This window comes from Prunus mume, linkage group LG1, assembly GCF_029339155.1.
Source record: "Prunus mume cultivar Tortuosa linkage group LG1, ASM2933915v1, whole genome shotgun sequence".
Lineage (NCBI taxonomy): Eukaryota > Viridiplantae > Streptophyta > Magnoliopsida > Rosales > Rosaceae > Prunus > Prunus mume.
Genome location: NC_142698.1, coordinates 24492643 through 24505036, shown reverse-complemented (window position 1 = coordinate 24505036; position 12394 = coordinate 24492643). Strand labels below are relative to the sequence as shown.

At 37.6% G+C, this 12394-nt stretch overlaps 3 protein-coding genes across 3 annotated transcripts; 1 reads left to right on the top strand and 2 right to left on the bottom strand.

Annotated features, from left to right (window-relative positions):
* Positions 1-113: 113 nt before the first annotated feature.
* On the bottom strand, positions 114-2034 carry RPL4 (ribosomal protein L4). The gene is made up of 2 exons (XM_008222263.3): positions 1091-2034; positions 114-434 (listed from the first exon to the last, which is right to left on the bottom strand). The coding sequence occupies exons 1-2, from the start codon at positions 1950-1952 to the stop codon at positions 397-399; spliced, it is 900 nt and encodes a 299-aa protein (XP_008220485.1). The 5' UTR covers positions 1953-2034; the 3' UTR covers positions 114-396.
* Positions 2035-6608: 4574 nt separating this feature from the next.
* On the top strand, positions 6609-8028 carry JOSL (JOSEPHIN-like protein). Its single transcript, XM_008222273.3, has 2 exons — positions 6609-6900; positions 7153-8028. The coding sequence occupies exons 1-2, from the start codon at positions 6814-6816 to the stop codon at positions 7615-7617; spliced, it is 552 nt and encodes a 183-aa protein (XP_008220495.2). The 5' UTR covers positions 6609-6813; the 3' UTR covers positions 7618-8028.
* Positions 8029-10518: 2490 nt separating this feature from the next.
* On the bottom strand, positions 10519-11094 carry LOC103320580 (thylakoid soluble phosphoprotein). The gene has a single exon (XM_008222285.2). It carries the CDS (start codon positions 10909-10911, stop codon positions 10630-10632), a length of 282 nt encoding a protein of 93 aa, XP_008220507.1. The 5' UTR covers positions 10912-11094; the 3' UTR covers positions 10519-10629.
* Positions 11095-12394: the final 1300 nt, after the last annotated feature.

Sequence of the window (12394 nt, the reverse complement as noted above, 5' to 3'; positions counted from 1 at the left end):
GATGTAATAAAAACTGTAGAAATATAGATTAAACATCCACCATTTACAAGCTTGGTTTAAGATCATAATCTATGATACAACATTCAGCATTTGACAAGTAACAACAGAGACAGTGGAAGCAAATAAAGTTATGCCTTTTATCAACATTCTAAAAATACAACATCGAATGATGTCCAAATAGATACATTCGTATTGGATTGGATTTGCAAATTTTACAACCAAAAATAAAAAAATAAATCATGCACAGTGAATCTTCGAAACCAGCCTGCAATCTGAACGAAGCATGGTTGACACTTCAAAAAAGGCACAAACCCTTGATTAGGGATAAGTCGAAATGAATCCTAGGTTATCTTCTGGGCCCAAAAAGTGGTTACAAAAACTCTTCATTCTGTGTCATCACTCTGCTGCATCAGAACTCTCCTCTGACACAGTCCCTGCATCCCAAATTAAAGAAAACAGATCAACAAAATGAAAGACCATCCTATACACAACTCTGCTCCATAAAATTGCAAAAGCCAGCAACTTTCATGTAACACAAAACATATCATCTATGGCTGCTTGAATGTAAAAAATGTGAGAAATGTTTGATAAAATCTTCCATTTTTATGATAGCCAAAGTTCAACACAAACTAGCCTTTTTTATGTAAGCGAAAATGGGGAGTGGATTCGAACTCAGGACTTCGGGTATTATAACTGCTTTTAACCATTTGAGCTACAATTCCCTTGCAAGAATCAACTAGAGGCCCATTATGAATCTTAACTAGAGGTTCCAACTCACAAGAATAAACAAATATGAGCTTAATAAATAAACAACTGAGCTAAAGGATCCCTAACATATGTACCATGCCAAGTGATGCACATTGCCCTGCAATTTTTTCTTCTTCTACTCTTATGAACCCAATTACATAAGAGTAGCATAGACATGAATTGTATGAAAATGCATGCAAGAGCTCTTATGCTCAATCCAAATTTTAAATCAAACCCAAAATGCATTCACAAATTCAAAAACTGGACCTAGAACTGCATCGAAAGTAAACAACCCAAATAAAAGAGTATCAAAGATAAAGCAAATGACCAAAAAAGACTTAACCTTGAACTTCAATTCCTCCTTCTCCTTCTTCTTCATCTTCTTCCTCTGCACCTTCATCGTCCTCTTCGTCCTCATCGTCGCCCTCATAATTCAACCCATATCTCGCATTCAGATAATCCACAATCTCTGGCGTCAGAATCAATTTATCCGCATTCAAAATATCAAACAAATTCAAAGTCCTCGGAGTCAACATCTTCAAAGTCCCAATATTTCTACTCGAAAGCCTCACATTGTCCGCGACCTCCCTCATCAAAAAGGTCGTCTTCTCGTTCGGGTCCAATCCCCACCTCTTCATCGCCGCAATGAACTCCTTTGTCTTCGGCTTCTCGAACTCGTCGCTGAAATCCTCAACCACGATCGTATTCTCCGCCGCGCTCGCTACCGCCGTCGAAATCGCGAGCCTCTTCTCCTTGCGGTTGATTTTGATGCTCCAATCCCTGGGCTTGGGTCCGAAAACGACGCCTCCGCCTGGCCGGAGCGGCGTCCGGGTCGACCCTTGGCGAGCCCGACCCGTTTTCTTCTGCGGGTAGGGTTTCCGGCCTCCTCCGCGGACCTCGGCGCGTGTGAGCGTGGAAGCGGTGCCGCGGCGCTTGTTCTGGAGGTCGGTGATGATGGCGCGGTGGACGACGGCACGTGCGGTGTCGGGGAGGGCGGCTTTAAGGTCGAGGAAGGTCTCGCCAACCTTGTCGCCGGAGAAGGAGAGGACGGGGAGGGTGGCGAGCTCGGAGGAGATGGTGAGGGGTTTGGGGGTTCTGAGAGAATTTTTGGGTATGAGGGTTGAGAGGGGTTTGTGAGAAGAGGAAGTGAGGAAAATTGAGGAGGTGAAGAAGGAGAGAGATAGAGGCGTTGCAGAGGCCGCCATTGTCAAGTGTGTGTGAGAGTGAGGAAGTCTTCTTCTTATGAAGAGTGAATTTGTTATCCACTCTCACTGCGCCACTGCCTATCCGTTGGTGACTCTGTCCTGGTATGGTACAAAACGACCTGTCGGTTTTTTTTTTCTCTTTGAGATAGCGGATTACTACGATATTCATACTAACGGATAGGTGGATAACAATTGGTCTGGGCGGGCCACTTATTTTGATGAAATAAAGTTTAGGGCAGAGTGGCTACCCTCGGTATTAGAGTCACGGTAAATTCATAATCTCAAGTCGGAAGGACTTACGCGTGGCACTCAATTGATATTTGCTACATATATGAATTTATGTAAGAAATTACAAATTAGGCACCAATGAGGATTGCTGACAGCAGGACTCGAACATTAGCAAATGAAATTTTTATGATTAGGAATTATAGGTTTTGCTATAAGTATCGGGAAAACTCTAGCAAACACAAATTTTTTCCTACAAACACTAGAGAAACCTTAGCAGCATAAGTATCACATCTCCCTTGGTTTCTTGTTTGCTCGTGCTAATATAATATATTCTCTTCTTTGAGGTTTAAGGGTTAATTTGAAGACATCTTTGGCTTGGAGGGTTCTTTCGATGGCTGGAGAAAATCGTCTGGTAAATGATGATGTGGTATAGGTGCGTATGCAAGTCTTGGTCTTCCCTCATCTACCACAGCCCTTCCTTTGTCGCCACCTCCTTTCTCAACTTACGCGGCTGCGACGACAGCAGCAACAAGAGCACCACCATGACTAACTTCCTTTTCCATAACGGAAACCCACTTCTTGTCGTCAAAAATAGAGCAACAAGCACCCACCGTTGAAATTTGTAAGGCTCCCAATTTTCATTGTGATGTGCAGAGTGTTCATGGCTTGGTTTGTGCATCTACCTATGACTATGATTTTTTTTATATTTAACCCTACCACTAGAGAGCCGTGGTTCTTCCTTGTCACCCCCAATGCATCTACCACATATCACTTTGCCGTAGAAGTGCAGTTGTAGTTGAGGGGGGATGTTTATGAAGGAAGTTGAGGTTCCACTCTAAAATCAATTGGTGATGGGGGGAGTAGCTCAACTCCTTATAAGCCCTTGCTAAGTTTCTCAACTTTTCAATGTGGGACTCTTTACCTTCACGTTCTCCCATGTCCCCACACGTGTGGCAAATTTTCAAGCCTAACACATAGACAACACATTTTGAGTGATATGGAGCACGTGTAGCCGTTAAGCTTTCACACGTGAGCAACCTCGCTCTAATACTATGAAGGAAGTTGAGGTTCCACCCCCAAAACCAATTGGCAATAGGGAGAATAGCTCAACTTCATATAAGCTCTTGCTAAGTTTCTAAACTTTCCAATGTGGGACTCTTTACGTTCACATTCTCACAATTTGGGTGTGTTTTTTGACAAGTCGTGGAAGCATTGCTATATTGTGTTATGAATTTTGAAGGATTATCAAAACCATGTGTGGGTTAAGGAGACTATTAGCTTGATGCCCAGGGTGCTACATTCAAGCTTTGGGTGCAATCCACACAAATGAGCTTGCGCTTGTGTGCTATTCTCTTGGATTTTCATCGGTATTCCCGATTACATCTTTATGATATGAAGACCAAACAATATAGAGTAATTGATGATTTTGTTTTTCATGAGGATATAGAAGGTAAGTATGATGATATGCCAATTAAGTTAGTTACTAGTTATGATAATTTCCATTTTGGCCAATCACTTAACTTGTCGACATTCATGAAACGTGATTTAATATTATCATAGCACTTGATGATTGTAGTAGCTACTAATAAACCAAATGTATCATCAATTCTTGATCCCACAATTATCATATGCATGCGCACACCTAATTTATAAGAATTTCTTTGTTTTTGGGGTACCAATCCCTCTTTAGGGGCTTTTATTGTCACTTATGGGACAAACGTATTTTTTAAGATAAATTATTTAGAATATGTGGATCATAACCTCCTATAGAGCATTATTTTCTATAGAGCTTGAATTTTTCAAATAATCTCAACTTTTAAGGAGTTAAGTCTTTAGAACCTATGTTGTTGTTGTGCAACATATATAGTCACTTATTGTCATGTTAGTGGACTGTGATAGGAGAACATCAATCCATGTTAGCACATGTATAACTTATATATGCATTATCTTGATGAGACATAAGCATATTGATTCAACACTATTTCACGACGTTCTTCAAGAACTGTCATTTCTCTCTCCTAATAGTAGGGAAAATTGTCTCAAAATTTAGGAAAATAAACTCACCATCATTATCAAGTCAAATGGACTGAATTGGATAATGTGGGATTTGTGCTCATAAGAGTCTTGACGATAAACACAAATGTGACCATATGTTAGGCTCATCTAGTAAAACTGGTAAAGTGATCCATAATAAAATGTTGTATAGGCTCACAATCCCCTTGAATTATTTAAAGAAAGAGGGATCAAAGTCAATTTTTGGCTGAGATTGTCTTATGACAGTTGTGAGCATGCTTTGCAATGATATTTGTTGGACAAGATAATATTTTGAGTCTTTAAACAATGTCCATATGAATTTATAAAAATCGTATGAGTCATTGTGGACCATGGATTGCCAAGACAAGCATGCCACAACATAAAAGTTATCCGGTCAATGAACTTTTGGTTCATAATTTCATAATCTTCAACTATTTTAATGGTGCTGTAATACAACCCACAAAAGAAATTAAGAAGTTTCTCCAATAGATGCCTCTGACTGTCAATATTGGGGTGGTAATATAACATTACTTGTAAAAAGAAATTAACTAATAACCCAATATAAATAAAATTAAATAAAATCTAATAATAATAATAAATGAGTAAAGTTGTATAAACGAGGAATAAAATAAATTTATTAAAGACTATAAAATTCCGAAATAATTCAATATTAATGTGGATTCAATATGTAGATAAAACTATAAGTTTAAGAATCGAATTTCCAACCAATTCAGGTTCATATAGGCACAAAAAAGTAATGAACTTCAGGTTCATATATAGTATTAAGATTCATGAAAAACTATGAACTTTAGGTTCATATCAACATATATTCAAAGTTTCAGGTTTGAAGACGTAGATTTAAATAAATTGATTAAATAATTGTGCTTTGAACTTCATATTCAAATAAATGAGTATGCCCTCGAAACTTTTGGTTCAGGTTCTTGACATATGTAGGCCTCATAGAATTCTGATTTTGATTAATACAAAATCAAGGAGTTTCATGTCCTTATGTGCATTTTAAATTCGCGGAACTTTATGCCATCAATTATTTGGAATCAAAGAAATACAAGTTTCGATTCAATCAAAAGGACTCCATTTCCTAATCTAATTATATGATGAGGATTGAGGAACTTCAGACCGTGATATTTTGTATAATACAAACTCATCAGAACAAACTGTAATCAATTAAGATCATGCTTAAAATTAAATAAACAAACAAATAAATAAAACATGACATTATATTCATGTGTAATAAGAATAAGAAACTTTTTTTTCTTTCTTAAACAAGCATGATGAAGTTTGATGGTGAGTACAAAGAAACTCTATACTATGTGATTGACTCTAGCTCATATAAGAAGAAAGAAAAATCTACCAAGAGGTCATGTTGATAATGTGTTATAAAACTAGAGGGAAAATGTATAGTGAGAAGAGAAAAGAAATGTAATAGAATTTGCTCACTCAACATGTTCATTTCATATTGGTAAGATCTCTTATTTATAGGCTTACAATGATATAATATAATACATTTACAACTCATAATTACAAGCCCATAACTATAGAAATTAGTGCATATGTCACAAGTTATTCATATGGTGGATGTTATGGTGGTCATCCACATTCGCTATGTTCATAACAAGTTTTTTATTTACGGTGGTCATGCACAGTTTTTTTTTTTTTAAGACCCAAAAATAAAAGAGATATTTATGGCTCATTTGGGAGTGTTTCTGAAAGGATTAAAAGCACTTTATGACAACCAAAAGGGCTTCTAACGGCGTTTGACATAAAAGTTTAGAAGTGTTTGTAGATTATAGAAGTGCTTTATGGAGAAGCATATGTCATATACTTATTCAGGAAGCACTCCCAAGTGCTTTTTCAGGAAGCACTTCGATTTTTTAGAAAATTTTCAACAACTTCATAATAAAAGCGCTTATGAGCAGAAGTGCTCCCTAGAGAAGCAGTCACAAACGAGCCCTTAAGTCATATACCCATTCTTGGCACTAATAATATAGATAAACCATACATCATTTAATTTCTATAAACGAACCTAAAAAATAACAATTGGACCTATTGAATTTAATTTTAATTATTAAATTACTTTGACGCCCTATTGAGTGTTCTAAGTTTTTTTATGAGGTTTTGGGTTGAGTTTGTTTAAATCAATCAATGATAGTTTTGTAATTTAAAATAAGTTAAAAACTTTTTTGTTATGCTGTAAATGAGTTTTGAGTGTGTTTCTAAAGTGAATCTCCCCCTTTTGCTTTCCAAACGATTGGCTAAACACCTCAAGAAAAACGACGGGCCACGGCCCGTGGGCCGCCACCACACTTGATCTTATTCTTATCCGCATCTGCCGCTTCACTGTCTCTGACGTGTTCATAACTTCTAACCAAATTCAAAACTGCCTTTGTACTTTGCAGACATATAAAGTTCAGTTTCTGCACAGCCAAAGCTGTAAACTTTGGGGGTAATTTTTTCTTTTTGGGAATTATCCACTTTCGGTTGAAAACGTAGAATTATACTCAAACACCTTCTTCCTGGTGATTCGCTCTTTGAATTCTTACGGCCCCTTAGTATAAGAACTGAAGTTTTCAAATTGAAGATGGCGACCGACACTAATACCCAAATCTACCACGAGCGGCAAAGGCTACAATTTTGCCTCTTACACTCGCTCAACAATCTCTTCCAGGTACCTTTTCCAAAACCCATCTCTCTTTCCCTCTCTTTGTTCTAGTTTTTGCATAATGGTTGCGTAGAAGAAGGGTAATAGAAGAGAACCCACTAATTATTTATGCCCAAAACGATTATTCTGCTTTAGTTCTATGATTTTGTATCACAGTCTTGTATTTTTTTTCCCTTTTAATCAAATATTTTTGAATGTGTTTATTTGATTTGATACTTAAATGTGTATGCTGCTTATCAAAACAATTATGTTGAACAGCAAAAAGATGTATTTACTCGATCAAGCTTGAATGAGATTGCTGAAAAACTTGTTCTTGAAGAACCCAACAACGAAACATGGACACCTTTATCTGTACTCTTTAAACCCCATCATAATGCACTTACTGGAAACTATGATATAAATGTGCTAATTGCTGCTTTAGAAGACAAGGGAAAGAATGTGGTTTGGCATGATCGTCGTAATGGAGCGTCTTCGATTGATCTAGATGGGCCTGAAGATGCTTTGATGGGTATTCTGCTTAATGTTCCGGTTAGAATGTTTGCCGGGCTTTGGAAAAGTAGGCATTGGGTTTCATTGAGGAAGATCGACGGGGTTTGGTACAATTTGGATAGTGATCTTGTTGCTCCTCAGGCTTTTGAAGATACTGAAAAGGTTAGAGAATTCTTGGATTACATCATTGGGCATGGTGGAGAAGTTTTGCTTGTTATGAACAATAAACAGTGATTTTTCTTTTCATGAGTTCAAGGTATCTGATTGGGTGTCCAAGTGACTGTATATTAAGCTCTGCTTGTAAAGTTTTGATTTACAATCAGCTTATAGAAGAGGAAAAAGTATCAGTTTTTTGGTTTGTTCCCATGCCCTGTATATGTATTCTGTTTCAGTGCTATGTGTGGGGTGGTGAGGGTGCTGCTAAATGATTTCTGTAATTACATATTTGGTATTGGAGGGGGCTTCTTAGTCAATCTTGAAACATTGGGCTTTTAAGTTTATCTTTTTCCTGAGGTGAAACTTTATTAGGTAGGGCACCATTCTATTAGTAAACATTTGGATGCTGATTAAAAAAGCTCTGCTTTTGATGTCATATGAGTGTGGATCGTGTGCTTGGACATAATGACAAGATATATTTTGTTTATATATTTGGAGTATGTGATCAAGCAATTGATTTCAAGTTGTCAATATGCTTGATGGTTGACTGAAGACACCCCTGACAGCAAAACTTTGGAGGGATTGATTGTGCTTCTTTCAAGTTTTTTTGACTAGTTTCATGCTCTGTAGAAAGCAGATGCAGGATTTTGCATCTTAAGTCCAGAGAGTTATTGCATGTTGTGTTAATGCTCTGTTGGGTTTTAGAAAACTTGAGTGCTGTTTATTTTTTATATCATCTTAGTACATTGAAACCTCTGTGTAATCTGTAAAGTATCATATATTAAGTTTTTAACCCTAATATGTACAGCTCAATGGCCCTAGTGCCCCACTTTCACCTATTTACCCTAATATCTTTTAAAAAGCATTAGCAGAATGCTGGCTTGTGTCTTCCTCCTTGCATCTTCAAAAGTTATCCTTTTGGCCTTCCTCTTTCTTTGCAATTAATTAACTTTTTGGAGATTTGTTTTCCTTGGTTCTTTTCTTTTCCATTCCTCCTGCTGCATTCACCTCCAATCACCCACCCACACGAACTCACTTACCCCAATTAGAAAAAGACATGTAAGTTGTTTGCCATTGTCCTACCACCATGCATAAGATAATTGTTTCTGTTCCAGTTGGAAGGTGATGTATAGACCATAGCTTTACAGATCTCTCTAGGGTGGACAACAACCTCATTATCACCAAAAATTTAATAGTAGTCACAAATCAGCTTTTACCAATAGTTGAATGAAACATCTTTGAAGATGGTGCTGATAGATTTATAAAGTATACAAACTGAGGAAACTGAGACTATAAGCAGTCTTCTTCCTACAACCGATTCGGAGATGGTATTTTAAGCTCTGTTTATATATTTGATTTTAGATCAAACCCGAGCAGCACGCGATGTTCTCATTGTGAAATGGAGGGGGCATAAAACCACGGTGTGAACGAAGACATGAGTCTCTGCAGAAATGACTGGTGTGAACAATACTGTTGTGCCAATACTTACTTTCCGTCCTTTCTATTTGTTTTTGGTATTTTGTTCCTTGGAGGGGTCACTTTTTGATGCTTGCACTTCTTGCAAGCAAAAAGGTGCTCTCACATGGTCAAAGGATTAGTGGGGAGCCAGAGATCATGCTTTGGTTACTGCTTGAAATCTCTTTTCTCACTGTCTTAATCTCCCCTTTTGGCATATCCTTTTGACACTCTTCCGCATACGTTCTTTACACTCTCCACTTTATAACCCACTATAAGATTTCTACCCTGGTAGCTCTCTATCAATTCCTCTCTCTCTCTCTCTCTCTCTCTCTCTCTCTCTCTCTCTCTGCCTCTGCTTCATTTCAACTTTCGATTTTAAAATGGCAACAAGAGCCAAGACCCAGATGAGCCAGAAGGAGTATGTCAACAGGAAGAGAGTCTTTTATTTCAACCACACTTCAACTAAGAGCGTTGCCCAAGACAGAAGGTATACAGAAAATTTTAGATTTAGGTTTCCTACATGGTCAGGATTTTTACCAATGAGATTACTCAAAAATCTTGCTGACAAGGTGGCAGGAACTCTATGTATGGGTATGACCTCCATGAGGACGAGACCTTCGCGAAAGGATTCTTTATCTAGAAGATCAATGCCATTCGTGGCGCCTGTGGATTCTCATAGAGAACAAGCCATAGAAGATTGCATTGAGTTCATCAACTCTTCTTCTTCTCTTTCAAGATCAACTTCTATAGCCAGACATTCTCCTTAGGTTTCCTAAAACCAATGAACTTGTGTTCCAACTATTTTTGGTTACATCGGTCGAGTACTAGTCTGTAACATAAGAAACTTGAAGTCTATTGTAGTATTGTACACATGTTTCGTGCACCAAATTGGAGAGCTATGCTATGTGTATACTTGCTGTTGGTAATTTGGTGTGGCCTGGTGGATCAATGCATTAGATTAAAAGATTGATTCTTCTTATAGTTCTTGACTAAATAAGTTCTTAAAGTAGTTAGTTTATACGAGGTAACGAAATGTACATCGTAGAGGTTCAATTTTTTCGTTAACAATTGATCAACTAGTCTACCTTGTAAGAACACAGAAAAATAAGGGTGCTAATTTTCCCGCTCCCTTTTTGTCCACTTACGCTCTCCTTTGTTTTTTAGTACTTTATTATACATATAAGAGAGTGTATGTGGACAAAAGAGTTGTGTGAACATAAAATTTTCAACAAATGGAGTGTAAGTAGACAAAAGATGAGTGAGAAAATCAGCTCCCAAAAATAATCGTCGGAGGTGAGGTGACATCGGTGTGGATCAAGGCTATCCTTGTGGAATTATTGGTTCTTAAAATTTCAAGAGCTAAGAGGGCAATTTAGCACCTTAGCTTATTATAATGGCACAATATGAGCTCATCACTATGTTAAACTTAAATTATTCCAGAACATATATATATATTATACCAACTGATCAAAAATGAATTGAAATGAAATTAAACTTAGATGCGAAGAGAGAGATGAAGAATTTAACACAGCTTAAATGTTCCATAATGATCAATGAGTACTGAAAGCAAATAGACACAGAACCCTGCCTGAAATGCCAGATTATGATAATTAATCATCCACATGAATCTGATCAGTCGTTCTTGACAAAGAGGCCTCCAAACCCGCCCTTCTTCTTCTGCGGTATCTCCACTGTGCCCTTGCGGCCACCATTAGTGGCACCATTCTTATCCTCAACCTTCTTGAGGATTGGATCAGTCTCAAGCAGCTGGTCCTCCTTTGCTAGCCCTCCAAGAATCCAATCAAGCAGACCCTTCTCCTCTTTGCTTCCTCCCTTGGCCGCGGTTGCCGCGTACACCCGGCTACTTGCTCTACCGGTTGCCACCGGAGCAAAAACCATTGTGAGGGAGGCCATTTTAGTTTATTGGCTGCAGAATGTAGCACCAGAGGAAAAGAGTATGATGTTCGTAATAGTTGGAGTGAATAAGAGGAGGGAGGGGTAATATATCCTCCTAGTTGTTGTTAAAGTGAATGTGAACCATTGGATGGTTCTTGCACGGTGACTTGGATTTGAACGGGAGTGTTTGTAGCACAAGCTCTCCACAAGTGTCTTATCCTCATTCTTTCAACTTTTTTGTTACACAAGGAGGAAAAAAGGCTACTTTGTAAGATGAGGGCTCATCGTTAGTGGACGTGGATGTGGATGAGACACGTGGCAGCACCATAACCTGTGCACTTAGTGGAGGCTAAAAGATGGGCCAAGTGGAGATGGATTGTATTGGACCTAAATTAGTCCAAGGAATTTTAACGTTAACAAAAATATAGAGAGCTACCTCAAAAAGAAGCCCACAATGTAAATTCCAAATTGAATAACGCCCATAAGTATCCTAACTAATGTGTGTGTTTGTTGGGATAGGGGAATCGAACACAGAACTTCGGGTACAGAATTTCAGGTGCAAGGTAAACACTATTAAAGTTGAAAACAAATATAACCTATGAATTTGTATATATAGCAATCTTGTTCTATACTATATATATATATATATATATATTGGTCATTGGCATTTGACTAAAAGTTTAAGCGATTAATTCCTAAAGTTTGCACAAATTGAACTGAAACGTGAGATTTGGACAAGTACTATTCAATGGGTTGGTATCGACCCATGGCCTCAAGAAAGGGGAAAAGGTGCATGATGACAAAGTTATCCTCTTCTAGACAAAGTTCTCTCTTGTCTCAGAACTTGTGGTTCAAAGAGAGACGGTTCAGCTCAGTTTTTGTCTCTCTAAGGTCTCATCCGCTCCTTTGATTCACACTTATAAATCACTCTTTTTTACAGGTTTGAAAAGTTAAACCTATTTTCTCATATCGGGTCAACCATCTCCACCTACCCTCATGGCCTGCATGCATGGCTTGAGCTTCCTATTTTCTTAATAAAGAAATTAAGTTCAGCTCCTTGCTTGCCCTCTTTGATATACATATACATACATTTAAGAAACTGCTTTGAGTGCTTAATTTGTTCCCAACAACCATGAAAAATGCACCTTACTTGTTTTGCTCCATCCTCAAAAACCTTTTTCACTTTTCATCAGTATATTATATGTGGACAGTGGATGGATCATCATCAAAACAAAACACTTCTTCTACTATATAGTATATATTGCGTGTTCCCTGTCAGTTATATATGTGTTTGTCTCTATTATCACGTGAATAATTTCTTTAATTTTAAAATTAAAAGATTGCATTTCCTATAAAATTTTGTTCAAATATAACTGTTATCCATTTCATTCAATAAAGTAGAGTAGGGGCTTGAAGTACATTATGTATATATTAGTTTCAAATAATATAAACATCGACATCTGGATGCTTGGATCTGGTTCAGATTAGATCTCAACTCTTT